Here is a 17297-nt window from a genome sequence, read left to right as displayed (position 1 = left end):
AAACAAAAATCATTAGGGTGACTACTTTATCATCTTTTTACTACAGGTCGCTCAGATAGACATGTTGAATGCCATGGGTCTGAAACCAGTTGGTATTGTTGGACACTCTGTGGGTGAACTGGCCTGTGGATATGCTGATGACTCGCTGACACATGAAGAAGTTATATTAGCAGCTTATTGGCGAGGGCGATGTATCAAGGAGGCCAAACTACCACCAGGGGCCATGGCTGCTGTTGGTAAGTGACTGGTCGAACACCCTTGCATCACAAAGCTGTTGAAATCTTTACTCATTTCCCCAATGGGTAACTGAAGCCTAGAGGTCAATAAAATCTTTACTTGGCCACAGTCAACTTGCTGATCTCATTTGAGGGATTGTTACAAGTGGCTTTGTTTTACAAGGATCTGAAAAGCACCTGTGACTACGTTTGAGTCTGCCATTGTCCAGTGGACACAGTAGGGATAGGGTATTCAGAGATGTTAGATAAGGGCTGGATGAGATTTGCTATGGTTCCTATTAAGGTTAAAAAGCATGCTGATGCCATTATTATGGCAAATACAGAGTGACCATGTGGGTGACCAGCAGTGATATAATTGCACCCCAGTAAAGGTATTTGTGGCATAGAGAGGAGTGGAGGGTGAATGGGAGACAACTTGGTCTAATGAAATGAGTGGGATGTGGAAAACAACTGGATTCAAATAGCCCTTGTCAATGGAGCAGATGTTGTTCTCAAGTTTAAGGGAAAATCTTATTGCCTTTCCCTTTCCATATAAATAAGGACTGGTTCAACTTTACTTCCTTTTCTCCTTCTGGTGGGATTCCAACTGCTATGACTCCAGCTCCTGATGATATGAATTCTCCTGTGCTATCCATAGCGATATTGTTATTTGAGTTTAGTTTCTAGTAAGGATAACACCAAAACAGCTGTTCTTAATTCAAAATGTATTGATGCTAAATTGTCAATCTCCTTTTAGGGAGCTCGTATGAAACATTGAAATAACTACACTTTTGTGGAGAAACTTTAATGTTGGGACTAAGTCAAACTGTTAAAGTAGAAGGGACATTTAATCACACTATGCCTGACCTGGAAGTGTTGGTTCTTCTGCTGTGGTTCAGTGGAAAGTCGTATCAATTTGCATCTGTAATGCTCCTCTCTTGCTCTCACTGCTAAGTGTTCCTGCATTTGAGTTTTGCAATTAAAGATAAATTGATCTAACAGAAGCCAGCTCAAGTTAGTCAATTCCAAAAGCAGGACAATTGGTCATAATTTAGCAGAAACTAACTGATTAATTTGTGCTAAAATGGAAAAGGTGGCTGTTTGCTGTGCTGCTCAGAGGTGACTTTAATCTGGATTTGATCACCTTGATCAGGAAGGGCATGATACTGGAGCATCCCCAAAGGAGCTGCTGTATTTATTACATTGATATCAGACACACGCAAACAAGAACAATTGGCTCAAAAACAGGTTTAGCACTTTAAGGAACTGTATGGAGATAAATTCCTACAATTTATGGGAAAACGTGTTGATGCTGCAAATGCAGTTGCAAGGTTGTTGAATCCATTTTCTTTATAGGAAACTGGCTTTTGCTCTTGATTCCAAAATGGCCACTTTCTATTTATAGAGTGAAAAATCAGTCGGTCCCGTCACAACTACAATGTAGGCTGACAGTTTGAGGATTCCCGAAAAGGTGCTGGGTCTGTAGCATTTGGCAGTTTAATTGATCGCATGCCATTTTTAACGAACATTCAGTTGTAGATGAAAAGGTGATCATTGACTTGAGCTAGCTCCTATTAGATCAAGTCTAAAGCAGAGCAATTGGTCATCATTTAACAGAAATTAAATGATTTGTAAAGCAGACCATTTATTTCATAGGAAATATCCCATCTTATCAAATGTAAATAATCAACAAGTCAGATATGGAAGAGATGTTTTTTTTTCAAATGTAACTGTGCAAAGCTTTGATATCCAACAGGGTTGACCTGGGAGGAGTGCAAGGCACAGTGTCCAGAAGGGGTGGTTCCTGCCTGCCACAATGCAGAGGATACTGTCACCATCTCTGGGCCACAGGTAGGAAATGGAGCAAAACCATGTAAAATTAGAAAAGTAGTGTGCACATATGTCACAGTGAATGAAATGTTGGATCTAGCTTTAGTAAATAATTGTGCAAAAAGGCAAGTTGGAGGACCCTTGGGGGAGCTGTGTAAAATAACATACTTGGGTTTACATTAAATAGTAAAGCAAAAAGCTAAGAAAAGTGAGTTTGACTGAAAATTAACTGATTTTTATTGGGCTAAAATGGGGTCTTACCCAGGTAAATTGATTTGGATCAGTGGTACTAACTACTTTTAAATGAGATTGATCAAGCTTTAAGAAAATATTCAGACTAGAACCAAAACATGCAAAATGATGAGATTCCATAGATAAATGCATGCAAAGGTAATGTTTTTTGACTAAAATGTAAAAGAATATAGAGAAAATACATTTGCATCCATTCAAAACTTGCTGCAGATTGAGGTGCATGGCTTGAGATATTAATGGAGATTGTTATCCATTTATTCCAGTTCAATGATATAACTTGGAAGAAAATTGGCAAAATATTTGAAAAGAGAGAATATGAAATCATTGGAAATGGTGACAAGCCATTGGCACTAGGACATGTATACAGATGAAGGTTTACTGATCTGTCTTCATCTATGCTCTAACATAAGATTTTTCCCATGTTAGGAAGCTGTGAGTAAATTTGTGGCCAAACTAAAGGAGGAGGGAGTTTTCGCAAAAGAAGTTCGCAGTGCAGGAGTTGCGTTCCACTCTTACTACATGGCTTCCATTGCCCCAACTCTTCTTAATGCTCTGCAGAAGGTATGAGCAGTACATTGTAAGATAAATCTCTGAAGAATTTTCATAAAGACTTGAATGCAACCCAAAAAGTGGTAAAAGACTTTAGGAAAGCTTTGAGTTCCATGTAAGATGGTCTGGTTATATTTAGCACATTAAAACCATGAGCCAGATAGCAGAATGAATGAAAGTGTAGGTGCAGCTGAGGGTACGGCTTATTCAGCTGTGTGATTACACATGGATGGCCTTGCTTCTTGCAGGCCCATGCCAACCAAATTGAAGATAGCTTCATGGGAAAAGTTGCTACTTGAAGATCTGTATACAGGCCTGTGGACCCAGGAGATAACAGAGCAGTGAGTGTATATCTTGGTGTTCGCAGGACGTTCTGAGGCGATTGATTTTATAAGTCATTAAAAATTGCAACCCAAATTGTTTACGACATAAAGAGTGCAAAGAACTAGAGGACTGCATACTGATTTTTGTGGTTACATTTTAAAATAAACCTTGGCTGGGCCATGCTTGAACTTCTCTGTGTAGTTCTGACCTCTTACAACAAAAAATGTTAAAGTGCTGCAGAAAATGCAGAAAAGAGGGACTCGACTGTAAGGAAAGATTAAGCAGACTGGAGGACTTCTCTCTGGAAAAAGCGAGAACCTAAATGTAAGGTTTTAAAATTTTAAGGGCTTAATTGGATCAATGCAGAAAAGCTTTTGAGTCCCAAACAAATGAGCATAATTAAAGCATCTACTAGGAGATCAAATTAGAATTTCCTTATGCAGGGAGCTGAACATTTGGAGCATTAAATGCTGAATTAAATAACATTATTATATTTTAATGGGAGGCATGATGCATATGTGAGGGAGAAAAGTCTAGAGGCATAACAGGTAAGAATAGGAAGTAATAGTTTGAGTTGCTGGAGTCTTATCAACATCAGAATATATCAGTTGGATAGTTGGGCTGTTCATGGATGGCAGATTCAGCAAGTGTTTGTTGATCAGCGTGAACTCAATGGACCAAAGGCTGTTTCCGTGCGCGCACTCTGTCTCTGTCTGTATAAATATTGTAATACAATCCCATTGTTGTTGTTTCTTTAAGTTGGGTTGAACCTGAATCAGTAATAATGAATTAAATAGAGTTGATGTCAGTTAAGGAGTTGCATTAAGTGTTAATGAAACAAAAGTGTCTCCTGTCAGATGATTGTTTAAGATGTAATCTGAATTATCCTTCAGGGTTTATTTTCCTGCAAATGTTTTGGATAATTGAGTATGCACTATAATATGTTCTGATTATATGTATCATACTTTTCTGCACACCTTCCTTTTCCACTTCTCTGCACCCACATTTTTCTTGGCAGGTTATAACTGCTCCCAAACCTCGTACTCCACGCTGGATCAGTACGTCAATCCCAGAGTCGAAGTGGGACAGTGACTTGGCTAAATACTCCTCGGCTGAGTACCATGTCAACAACTTGGTGAGCCCAGTCTTGTTTCAGGAAGGACTGCAACATATTCCAAGTAATGCTGTTGTGATTGAGATTTCTGCTCATGCCCTGCTTCAGGTACCCACCTTTCATTTCAGTCTCTATATACAATTGACTTTATGGTAGCTTCCACTGCGTTAGCGCATTACATTGTTTGTGACAAAAATAAGTTTAATTACAGAATCTGTCTCCATTCTATCAGAATTAATGTGTTTAATGTGTTTGATTTCCCTGCATTAGTTGTGCACATCTAGTCTCAAGTTTGGCAGGTGTACCATCTGATGAATTTGCTGTAGCTTCATGTTATTAAGTATTTATTTATTGTGTTTTGATATCTACAAAGAACATTGATGTTTGACCCCTGACTGCAAAACTTTCATTGGAGCCATTGTCTTTCCAAGGATATGTCTAAGAATCACTAAAATCATATTGCCACCTGAATTAATGTATTCCCCTTTAAAACCTTAGTGAAATAATTGTTTGGATAATTTACAAACTCAAGCAGTTTTGAATTTTTAACAGAACTGTGCTCATTTTTTAAAAACTACGGAACAAGGTATTACAAAATGCTATGCATGATTGCTCAATATCAGCTCTGACATTAAAAAGTTTTTAAATGGTTATGAAATTAACACCTGTTAAGTAGCTTGCTCTTCATTTCAGGCTATTCTGAAGAGAAGTTTGAAGTCATCCTGTCTCATTCTACCACTGATGAATCGAGGGCACAGCAATAACCTGGAATATTTCTTAATGAACATTGGCAAAGTCTATGCAAGTGGGTAAGTGACAAAACTTTAAGGGAAAGAGATTTTGAATTTTGCATATGATCCAGTCTAGGTAATTTGTAAAACTTGGTTTTCAAAGCCAGAGTGCAAAGGTTTGATCTGTTGCTGCATAACAGAGACATTTTAAAAGTATCTCAGACCTTGACAGGAGCCAGGGCTGTTGCCAGCTGTCGGGGTGTTCTGAGGTTGGGCCATGGTAGTACATTGCTTGAGGCCTGTATGCCACTGGGCATCACAGCCCAGTTCCCAGGGATGGAGGATCAGCTCGCTCAGCCCTCCGAATCTGATCTGGACAAGTCCTTGATTTGGACCGATGTGTTGACAGATGAAATCAGCGAGGTTACATGACAACAGGTATCACTAAAAAGCACAAAATAATTAAATGTTCATATGCTATGTTGAAATAATAGGGTGAACCTGGACTCCAACAAATTATACCCACCTGTGGAATACCCCATCCCTGCCGGAACTTCGTTAATTTCTCCCAGCATTGTGTGGGACCATAGCCAGATCTGGGATGTACCCAAAACCGAGGACTTTTCGTCTGGTTCTGGAGGCTTGGGATCTGCCATTGTGTTTAATGTTGGTGAGTTGCTGCATTATCAGAAACTTGGGTAAATGCAATGTACTGCATTGGTAGTGATTTAAACACTATACAGGTATCTTCCAAACATGTCGCACGAGGAATTCATCGTACAGCTTCTTGCACTAAATATGAATCTGTAGCAGCAGCCAAGTATTGTACTCCAGTTCCAGAATTCGGTTCCATTGAAATCCTTAAAAGCAGAGTACAACATAATACGGCTGCTATGTGCACAGTTAGGCCCGTTTCTATCCTATGATATTTGGAAAATAAATGCAATTTAAATAATTCAGTGAATTTAAACTTTAAAGCAGGATATCCTTTTAATCTTTTTTGATTTGTGTCCCCACAGATATGAACCCTGAATCTCCTGACTGTTACATCGCTGATCACTGCATTGATGGGAGGGTACTGTATCCAGCCACTGGGTATCTAGTACTGGCATGGCGAGCTTTGTTACGATTGATCGGTGCTGTAATGGATCAGACACCTGTCATATTTGAGGATGTTGTCATACATAGGGCAACAATTCTACCAAAAACAGGTACCAGAATAGATGGAAAACCCAGAAAATGTTGCAAATACTCAGCAGGTCAGACAGCATCTGTGGAAAGAGAAACAGAGTTGACCTTTCACGTTGAAGGCTGTTAATCAGGCTGAGTGCTTCCGGCATTTTCTGGTTTTATTTTAAATTTGGACTTCTCTAAAGTTTTGAGTTTTCACCATGTTAGATGTGTTTATGTTCAGTGCTCTCTCTGGATCAGGCATTCTTGCTGCATGAGCTCGAATTGCAACACCTGACATAGTCATTAGGGCTCAGAATGACGCAATGCAGATCATCCCATTCCCCTTGTTCTTTCCCCATTGCTCTGCAAGTTTATTTCCCTCAAGTGCTTATCTGATTTCCAGTTGAAGTTATGGATCATCTCTGCTTCCACCACCCACATCAACAGCAAATGTCAAGTCATGACCACAAATTCTTCTTTACATTCCTCTGTATATCTTAGCCAAAATTTTAAATCAATGTTCACTTAAATGAGGTGATAAATCTGAGACTCTTATTGCTAAGGCATTCCATGCACTTTTATTCTATTTTATGGAATTGGTGATACCAGTTGGAAAACTTATGCATTTTATATGTAGACTCCTTAAGAAGGAGTATGGAATGTTTTTATAGGTGAAAGTGTAGAATATAAGAGCTGGGAAGTTACTGAAGAACTCTATAACCACATGACGGTTTGGGCATAGCTTGATTACTGCATCATCTGGTCACCACATTATAGGAAGTGCTACTGAGGAACTAGAGAATTTGAGTCACGAGGAAAGTTAGATAGGCTGGAGTTGTTTACTTTGCAGCAGAGAAGGCTGAGTACAGATTCAATTGTATTTAAAACAAAAATTGAGTGGTCCCGATTGGAATGGGTAGGAAGAACTGTTTCCTGTAGAAGGAAGTCAATAATGGGGAAGGGAGATAGATTTAAGATAATTTGCAGAAGGGTTAGAGGTCAGTTGAAGAAATACTAACAACTTTGTTATGCTTCAAAGTAGGAATGCAAGGGTTCTGATACTAGGAAAATTCAAATGGAATTACATTTCTTGCAATTTTTTTTCCTACTCTTAGGGGAAAAAAAACTCCTTGTCAGTTATGCAGTATTAAATGTGGGAATTGCTCACTATTATAAATAATATTCTTGGCAAAGTGCTTCTGACTCCACCCACAGTGTTAATACATCATGAGCTCATGAAAAAGTTGCATATTCTTGTCTTCATCTATTACCTGCACTGTAGGCGAAAGAGAGGTAAGCAGAGAGAGTAAGCTCAATGAGAAGAAAGATGCTTCTGGGTTGTATAGTCCCATTTTAGTTACATTAGGTATTAAGTATACACCAGGTTTTTGAAAGACCTGTGATGTCCATCATCTATACTGGAAGGAATTCTTCTAATTTTTTCTGGGAAAGGCTATCTTGTCTTATTTGATTACTTTTGTTTTGCCAAAATTATGCATTTTATTTTGTTTCTTAAACTATTAGAAGTGCTGTTTGAGAGGCTTTTAGATGGACACGTGGATATGGAGGGATATGGATCATGTGCAGGCAGAAGGGATTAGTTTAATTTGGTATCAAGCTCAGCACAGACATTGTGGGCTGAAGGGCCTGTTCCTGTGCTGTACTGTTCTCTGTTCTAATTATCATATTACACTTTTTGACCACTGCTCTTGAAATCTGTTGCCCTTGTAATTAAGGCTCTGTACAGCTTGAAGTTCGACTGATGCCAGCTTCAAATAGATTCGAAGTTTCGGAGAACAGCAACCTAGCTGTTAGCGGTAAGTCATAATAATCTTAAAGCTTCTCTAAATTGAAGTGGATTATATGATCTTAAGTGACACAGGGTTAACTATTGAAGTCCAAATACTCCCAGTAAATTCAAAAATTGCCAGCAATGATGGGATATGTTTCCATGTACATGAGGTACCTTCTGAAAACGAAGACTCTTCTCTGGAATGAGCTGTTCTGCTTTGCTCAGTCCTAGGCATGTGCCTTTTAGAAGGGTAACAGGCATTCAATGTCCATTCACACATTCAATCGACAACCTTTTCCAGGTAGATCATATGCTGCTATTATTTCTTTATAAAAGAAAGTGCTAGCAAGTAACCTTTCAAAGACAAATCCCCTCATTGATAGTCCATTTCCTTCCATTCCTTCCGGTATAAATCATTCTTTACACTTAGGAACATGAAATCCAGCCAAAGTATTTTCAATTCTTAACCTTTGTCAATGCCAACTCCAGCTCGTTAAGTGCTGACCAGGCGAACTAAGATGATTTATTAAATCGAGGATTTTCATTGCCTAAAGTTAGAAATTGTATTTTAACCTTCTTAAATGGCAATAGATTGGTTATAAATGGTGACCAGACTGCTAATGTTGGTGAATTTAAAAAAAACTCTACTGCAGTGACTTTACCTCTCTGATAATCCATTGGGGCTGGCGGTTTTGGAACTTCCCCTTTTTATAGTATGATGACTGCTTATCTCACATGGAGGTGTTTTATTTAGGCTTTTAAAAATAGGAAATGGTGTTGAAGAGCAAAATTAACTATTACAGAGAACTCCATAAACTGAAGTAGATATCATGGAAAAAATGTGCATTTTTTTAATGCACCAAAGTTTATGATATTTGAGCTACCTCTTATTTTGTGAGAAATAATTGGCTGTAAAGCTTGACATATTTGTTCATAAGATCCAAATATGTTGTGCGATATGTCCTGACACAATGGAATTGTTTTTTTTCTTGTTTCTTTTGTCTTTCTTTGTGATTAAGAAAAGCAAGGAGATCTTTTAACAGAGTCATCATTAATAATCTTGAATCCGTGTAACAAGTAGATAAGTTACTGAATCTTACAGGAATACTGATGTTTTAACAACTGAAAGCATTTGTTATTCAATATTACTCAATTTTTAATAGGAATTTAATTTTGTATATATATAATACTATTTGCAGGAAAAGTATCTCTTCTGGAAGAAACTGCCCTAGATGATTTTAGGAGCCAGATAAAGACAAACTCAAAGTCTGACGATACAGAGACAGAGTTCCGTCTGAATGCAAGAGACATTTACAAAGAGCTGCGTCTACGAGGATATGAATATGGGAAAAACTTCCAAGGGATTTTGGAATCTAATAATGCTGGTAAATGCTGTGTTAAGCCTTTAGTTTTGTACTTTCTCAAATGAGCACATCTAAAATGAGAGAAACTCTTTGTATCATCATACAACAAGTACACCATTTTGTTGGCTTTCATTTGCAGGAGATAAAGGAAAGTTGCTGTGGTCTGGAAACTGGGTGACCTTTTTGGATACCATGTTACAGATGATCGTGGTTGGACTATCTGGGCGCAGCTTGAGAGTACCAACTCGCATCCGTTCAGTCTGCATCGACCCACAGCTTCATGAAGAGGCGGTCCAACAATACAAGGATTGTGAGAGAAAAGGTGTTTTGAAAATGCTTACTGTGATAAATTTTGATTGATGTTCCAAAACCCAACAGGGGGTTGAATGTAATGAACTCTATTTTTGTCATTAGTAGCAGTAGGAGAACTGTAATCTGTTTATTTTATAATTATATATGATGGCTCCAAGATTCAAAGTGAAAAACTTCTGCAAAACATCATGTTCTAAAAGTAGTCAATTTGCTGGAGCCTTTAGTGCTACCACACATCAACCGACAGACCTCATTTCTTCTAGTAATATCAGATTCAGGTTTTGAAAATATTATTAAGTTCCTTAATGCTTACTTTGAAAAGCCAAATCTTCAGTTTATAGAGATTTGATAGAGTGCCCATTTCAGTTATGTTTTCGTTGTAAAATCAATGTGCTTTTGTTAGATTTGCATACAAGGAAAATGCTATTTTTGCATATTCTTAGTAAAATTGCAAGATATTGCAAAGCCTTAATTAAAATCAATTTTCAAACATTAATTTGCATCCACAGACTGCTGTACAGCAGCAAAAATTATTTCAAATTGGCATTCTGTAAAATCATTGCTTTGTGCTATATGCAAACCAGTGCAGAGTTTGGTTCGTTACAGACCAGATAAAATAGCAAAATAAAATATTGCCAAATCTGATCATCTAAATATGCTTTCTTTTTTTTGCCATTTCGTCTACAGCTGTGGATGTCGTTGTGAATCGTTGTCTAGACAACATTGTAGCAGGAGGAGTCCAGATCAGTGGGTTGCATGCAACCGTAGCTCCCCGCCGACAGCAGCAGCAAGGCATGCCTGTTCTGCAAGAGTTCCACTTTTGTCCATACTTTGAGAATGACTATCTGAGTGGGAGTGAGAAACTTCGCTCTTGCCTAGCACAGTGCAAAGGTGAGATTTAATATTTCTGCTTGGTTTCAGTCAAGTTTCTATATAGACATTTTTGTCGGCATTGTCATTAAGTGCTACAATAACTTTGGGCAGACTGCAGCATCATTTCTGCATCTATTGCTCTACTACTTCTAAGATAAGATAAGGTACCTTTATTAGTCACATGTACATCAAAACACACAGCGAAATGCATCTTTGCGTGGAATGTTCTGCAGGCAGCCCTCAAGTGTCGCCATGCTTCCGGCGCCAACATAGCATGCCCACAACTTTCTAACCTGTACGTCTTTGGAATATGGGAGGAAACCAGAGCACCCTGAGGAAACCCACGCAGACACAGGGAGAACGTACAAACTCCTTACAGCGGCCGGAACTGAACCTGGGTCACTAGCGTTGTAATAGCGTCGCGCTAACCACTACACTGCCGTACCTGCCTGTGATAATTGTTTCCACATCCACCACTCATTAATGCTCCCAATCAAACCTGCCATTATTCAGCCGGACTGCATTACCCTATGGTAAAATAACTGTAAGCTGCTCCTGTGTGATCAACCTTTTGAGAAGCAAACTGCATGGAGCTGTTTCTCTCCCTTGTGTTGGGGAAAGTGCCAGTCCATCACTCGGTGGTGGTGCTTCTTCTGATGAACACTTCAGGAATTAACTCTACAGGAAATCATTGGATGCTGCAGTGTACTAGATAGAATGGCTTTTTCCGCTTCTGATTCTACCAGAAAATGAGCTCAATTTAAAAGCAGAGACTTTCATCCACTTTTCTCTTTCTTTTTCAAAGGTTTTGTGCAGAAGCTGCAGGACAAGTTGTCCAATCATGGGCTGAAACTTTCTTTCTCTGGTCTGCCTGCTGGTATAACTGCCTCTGCTGCGACTACTGGCTCGGAGAAAGGACTTCTGCACATGCTTAATGTACTGTGTGGTCTCGACCTGAATGGAAACCTCTGGTCTGAACTGCAACAGACGGTGGAGAGGGAAAAGGGTTGTTTACATGAAGACGACTTGTTGAATGGGTTACTGGATAGCGCAGCACTGAAAGTCTGCCTTGATATCTCCCTGGAAAACACCAACAACAGGAAGATGAAGATTGTAGAGGTAATGGATGATCTGTCTTAATCAAACAAGGTTGATGTATTAGAGAAACAAGGGACTGCAGATGCTGGAATCCAGATGAAAATCACGATGATGCTGGAGGAACTCGGCAGGCCAGGCAGCATCTGCGGAGAAAAGCAGGCGGTCAATGTTTCGGGTCAGGACCCTTCTTCAAGACCCTTCAAGGGTCCTGACCCGAAACGTTGACTGCCTGCTTTCCTCCATGGATGCTGCCTGGCCTGCCGAGTTCCCCCAGCATCATAAAGTTAACATATATTTTTCTCAAAAATACCTTTATGACTGTCGTGTGAAAGGTCATGGCTGTCATGTGACACCATCAATTACTGGTCGAAAGCGACACCACTGTCAATCAAGGTCTAGCTCCACCCACCCATTAGCACACACTCTTGACCATTGGTTCCCGTGCACACCTCTTGTACCTGGCCATGACACACTGGACCTGTTGAATTACCTGAGCTAGCTCCACCCAGCTCTCCAGCACTATAAAGAATGCCACGTGTGTGGCTCTTCCTCTTTTTGATTGCTGCTGAGGTCGAAACCACGCCGAGGGACCACTGGTAAGAGTGTGCACTTCAACGGGTTTAGGAGCATCTTAAGTAGATTCCCTGTAGCGTAGAGCTGATGCTTGTCCAGAGTCAGGGGAGTTCAGGCACCGTATTACTCTTCTAGAGGTTGGCACTATCTGACCAATTGACTAAAGTACTCGGTGGACAATAGTGAGGAGGTAACTGCTGAACTCATCAAACTCAGAAGCTCCTTTACCATTGCCATGCACAATGTATGGATTTTTAAGGGGTGTGGCATCAATGGACAAGAGGGGCAGCTTGGAGGTAGGGTTGTAGTTGGAGAAAAGCAAGAGGTTGAGTGAGTGTTTGAGGGTGGGGCTGAAGTCGTCAGTTTGATATCAAAGAACAAAGTATTGGCTGATATCCTCGGCTGGGATAAGAGTGAGAGATGAGTTCAGGATAAAGGACAGTCTGAAAATTTATTTGAAATGAAGTGTGTGAGCATCTGATGTTTATTATCAGAGGTGATCAGTGATGAAGGGGGAAAAATAATTTGAGAAAGCAGTTGTTGTTTGGTTTCTGGAATGAGTGAACTTTTGGAATTTGAGAACTTTGAGACAAGACCATTGCTCACTCTATTACCTACCTAACTAAACAAGAAGCAACTGAGTGCAGATTTTAAGGTAAAATAAAGGCTGTATGTCTATCAGTGAAATTTTTAAATCATTCTCTTGCAGGGGGAAAAAAGTCAATTCCTGTATTGTGTTTTTAGCTAGTACATACTGATTTGGTTTTGATTGTGATAGCTTTTTGCTCCCACCTTCTCCTAGCAAGGTCCAAATGTTCCCTATGGTTGAGGACTAGAGTGCTTAAGATATTGATGCAAAATAATTTGAAGCCATATGTCCACATTAAGTGCTGCAGTGGTACCTGATAGTAATGCTAACTAAACTATTACTGGGCCATTGGGCTTTAAAATTTTTAGGTAGTACAGGAAACTGCCATCTGTCACAGTTGTATCTGGCAAACTCCAAGGTGACAGTGGAACCTACAACGTGATTTGAAGGTGATCATGTTTAAATGGCTTTAGCTAAATTGACCTTTTATTGTTTTATTTAATTAATTTAAATCAATGTGGGAATTTTGAAATTCTGCACCTGCCAAGATACAAGGGGCTTTCTGGGTGGAACATTGGGAAGCAGGCCAAATCAACTGATTTTTAACACCCTTCTTGCCCCTCTTCCACTAGTTAAAACCCTAGGCGTAGGATAAAGGTATATGACTAAAAGCCCTTTTTATTTACAATTCTTTGAGAAATTGATAACGTGTAAGTGATATACAGTACCTGTCGCAGAATTGTATGACTTCAAACCTATTTCCAACTATTTGCTCTACAAATTCAAACTGCTTGATCAAACATAGCTATTTGTGTCATAGATTGCTCACTGAAATCACATCCGCACCTATTTCTTCACACAGTGTAGCGCCCACATTCCAGATGTGTTTGCAGACTATTAGATGGCAATGCATCTTTCTTGACACAAAGATTGCTGTCATTTTTGGCTTTAAAATTAAAGATTACACCTCCCTACATTTAGGGGGAAATTTTTGTGATCTGCACAGCTCAAGCACGCAAGAATCAAATCAAAGGGAATCTCAAAGCAGCACCCTTATCCTCTTCTTGGCAGTTTCCTCCTTCCTCATCTATCAGGGTTTCTGTTGGGCTGAGCATAAAGGTTAAGAGGCGGATAAATTGATGTGAGGTACAGATAAGCTAATGATCAGATTGAATGACGGAAACTGTTCAAGGGCCTGCATTTTCTACTCTTGCCCCAATGTTCTAAGTTTCAAAACGTATTTAATTCCCATCCATTATAGTAGTACCATGGTGGCAGTGAGACTAACCTCGAATGTAGCACATGGGTGGAGAGTTGCACAAGGTAGTTGCATCAACACCCTTTGGGAGATGTGATATCGGGGAAGTCTCTTTCCAAAATGGCCATCAAGTGACATTTCTTCAAGATTTGAATGCTTGTCTTGCAACAAATTCAGAATTTTCTTCAGGGCTCCTAACTTGCAGTATATTACAGTTCCTAGACTTGTCTTTTTGGGAGCTAGGAATGTCTACTTGGTGGCGTAGTGGCAGACTCAACCAATTATTTCTTTAGGCCCCTTCCCTTGTCATATAAACAACTGGCATCAACAAAGGGGTCGATGTTAAGCTATGCTGTCAGCTGGAAAGGCACCTACGAGCTTGTTTGTGAAGCCAGCTATGATATGAAACTTGTACCAACTTCTGTGGTCAGTTTAAAGCAATCACCTTTACACAGATATATCAGTGCATATTTGGGCATTTGTATTTTTGTAAACTTTGTTCTACGAGTATTGACCCTTTGCACTGCAAAATGGAGTTAGGTTGCATCATTTCTGGTGATGTTACTCAGACAGGACTGGTTGACACCATGGAAACATTACAGACTCTGATATTGTGTTAAGAGTTGGGCATTGCTGGTTTGCCTATGATAAATAACATAGCTGGAAAAGGGCATATAGTAAATGACTAAAATACTTAGTTTATCGAACTCTGCTATTTAAATTGGTGTACCAGTTCTAGTTTAGAGATATTGTGGTCTCCTGAATTTATTTAAGTACCTAAAAGGATCTCAGAGCAGTTTTCCATTATTTCCTCCTACTTCTCCACACTGGTCTGGATTTTGACCCTGCTGCTTTTTGCTTGTCCCAGGAGATGACCGTGCTGTTTTTCTGTGAGAGTTGCAATGGAGACACCACTTTAAGAGCTAGCCTAGATGGGCCAGTTTGTGTTTTCCTTCCTTGACATTTTCATTTGTTCATGAGTTAATGTTTTTATCAGTGATATTTTGACTTGATTTTTCTTCTCTGTTCCTCTAGGTTTCAGCAAGCAATGGAAACTTGTATTCTCACATTGTCCCAATACTGAACAATCAGCCAATCATCAATCTCGATTACATTGCCACTGATCTAAATTCTGAGCTCATGTCAACCAGTCAGAACCAACTCCAGGAAATGGGTGTTTCCATTGATCAGTGGGATCCCATGAATCCTGCCACGTCGAATCTGACCAATGCTCAATTAGTTGTCTGTAACAGTTCGGCATTTCTTTTTGAGGATCCAAAGACTGTTATCTCCAATATGGCAGCTACTATCAAAGGTGGTGGATTTTTGTTGTTGCACACACTTCTTAAAGGGGAAATCCTCGGAGAGACAATTGCATTCCTTACAGGAAAAGATCCCAAGCAATCACAAGGGCTTTTAACGCAGGTGAGTTATTTTGACATAATGAATAATGCTTCTCCTTTTAAAGAGTGCATATAGTAGATCCAACAGCAAAATACTGCAGATCCAGGTTATGATCTAAAACAGAAAATGCTGAAAGTACTCAGCAGGTCAGGCAGCATCTATGGAGAGCAAAACAGAGTTAATGTTGCAGGTGTGTTTGCAAGCAGATTCCCTATTTTCCTTTGTGTGCTTTCACAATATTATGTGAAGAACGAGATGAAACATTAGTTTTAGCAATATATTTAGTATGCTTATTTATGCTCATGATTGCTTTTTGGGCTTGTAATACCAGTATTTTTTTATAAACAAATATCCTCCTAAAGGTTTGAACTTATGGGTAATGTCTCTAGAAATATGCTCCTAACTAAGCATTAACACTGGATTTTTTGTATATACAAATAATATTCTGTGTGTTTATTTTGTTTTTGACTAATGTGGTTTATTGGAAAATGCTATGCATAATAATTTTGGCACTTCCTTTTCAGTTTATACATTTAGATTCAATTAGAATATGTGTTGATTTGATCTTGAAATTTACTAATATGAACTGATTATACCTTGCTGTATTAATTTTATTTAATATTTTGTGATGCTGTGTGAAATGCAAAATCAAATGTTTAGCAAAATCAAATGTTTGAGATGCCATGATAAGGGTCATTTTAGCAAAGTCACAACAGTGTCCTTGGTCAGTGATTACAAGCAGATTTGTTTTTGGATACAGTATTGCTAAAAATGACAAATTCTTCCTCAAGTGCCTTTTAAACTTGAGTTCGTGGAAGTACTGGTGCTCTTTCAGGTTGGAGTGAATAAACTCATTTCCACTAAGGGACTGTGTAAAGGGAAATGTGGATCGTGGGAGAGATTTTACTTGAGCCTACTGTAAAATAGCAGGAAACGTGGGCTAGGAGTGAATTGAGTGGCTTGTAAAATTAACACAGCATGTCAAGCCCAATTCACTAATAGAAATAATAGGTAACAATTAGCTAGGACTCCAATGTAGAAAGGACAATTTATATTTGAAAGGATGAAATGTTTAGATTCTTTTGGCAACCTCCATGCTTGGACAGCTAGTTTGAAACTCAATGAAACACTGTGTGGCCTTGTAATGTGTCCTCCAATCTTAGTAATTGATTTGGGTGAGCTTATCATTTTTTGTAAACTGATGAGGTCTTTGCTTTTTGTTTTTAGAGTGAGTGGGAAGAGGTATTCAACCAGGCCTCGCTGGACATAATCAGCATGAAGAAATCTTTCTATGGCTCTGTCATGTTTTTGGGTCGCAAAAAGACAGAACCAAAGAATCCTATTTTCATCTCAGCCCATTCCACAGATTTTAGCTGGATTGAGCCTCTGAAAGTGAGTAAAATACCTCTGAGTATTTTGTGACCAACTATCACAGCACAGGAACACTGTATCTCATCCACTGATGAGACACATTTTCACCTTCCAGACTCAACATTGAATTCAACAGTTTCAGATAATTGGTCATTCTGGCCTTGTAGCTCTCATTTCAAGCATTCAAATTTCTCTTTCCTGGTAGTTTTGAATTTCTTTCTTACTTGCACCACCTTGGTTAGATCATTTTGTTATTCACTAACTTTTTACCGTCCTCTTCCAGTTGACACCATCATCACAGCTTATGATCTCACTCCTCTCACAAAATGTCCTTTTTGTTCTCCTACCCCCACTCATTTCTCTGCAAATGTCATAGACATTGTACCTAAAGTGAGCTTTAACTCTTACAAGGCAATTCGCAGCATTACTTGTGTAGACTATTTAACCTTCCCCGAGTCACATAAAGAGAGGAAGT

General features: G+C 39.1%; 1 protein-coding gene across 2 annotated transcripts in view; it reads left to right on the top strand.

The window, feature by feature from the left end:
• Positions 1–17297, top strand: part of fasn (fatty acid synthase) — a 66703-nt gene that overhangs the window by 19324 nt on the left and 30082 nt on the right. For both annotated transcript variants that reach the window (XM_052032668.1, XM_052032669.1), the window contains exons 11-24: positions 47–236; positions 1972–2066; positions 2724–2858; positions 4189–4392; positions 4978–5093; positions 5510–5685; positions 6035–6226; positions 7925–8005; positions 9180–9365; positions 9484–9666; positions 10344–10547; positions 11335–11648; positions 15083–15472; positions 16679–16843. In XM_052032668.1, the coding sequence (XP_051888628.1) occupies positions 47–236; positions 1972–2066; positions 2724–2858; positions 4189–4392; positions 4978–5093; positions 5510–5685; positions 6035–6226; positions 7925–8005; positions 9180–9365; positions 9484–9666; positions 10344–10547; positions 11335–11648; positions 15083–15472; positions 16679–16843 (2631 nt within the window). The remainder of the gene's footprint in view (positions 1–46; positions 237–1971; positions 2067–2723; positions 2859–4188; positions 4393–4977; positions 5094–5509; positions 5686–6034; positions 6227–7924; positions 8006–9179; positions 9366–9483; positions 9667–10343; positions 10548–11334; positions 11649–15082; positions 15473–16678; positions 16844–17297) is intronic.

This window comes from Pristis pectinata, chromosome 18, assembly GCF_009764475.1.
Source record: "Pristis pectinata isolate sPriPec2 chromosome 18, sPriPec2.1.pri, whole genome shotgun sequence".
In the NCBI taxonomy this organism is placed as follows: Eukaryota; Metazoa; Chordata; class Chondrichthyes; order Rhinopristiformes; family Pristidae; genus Pristis; species Pristis pectinata.
Note: the sequence above shows the minus strand (reverse complement) of the source record. Positions and strands in the feature narration are given on the sequence as shown.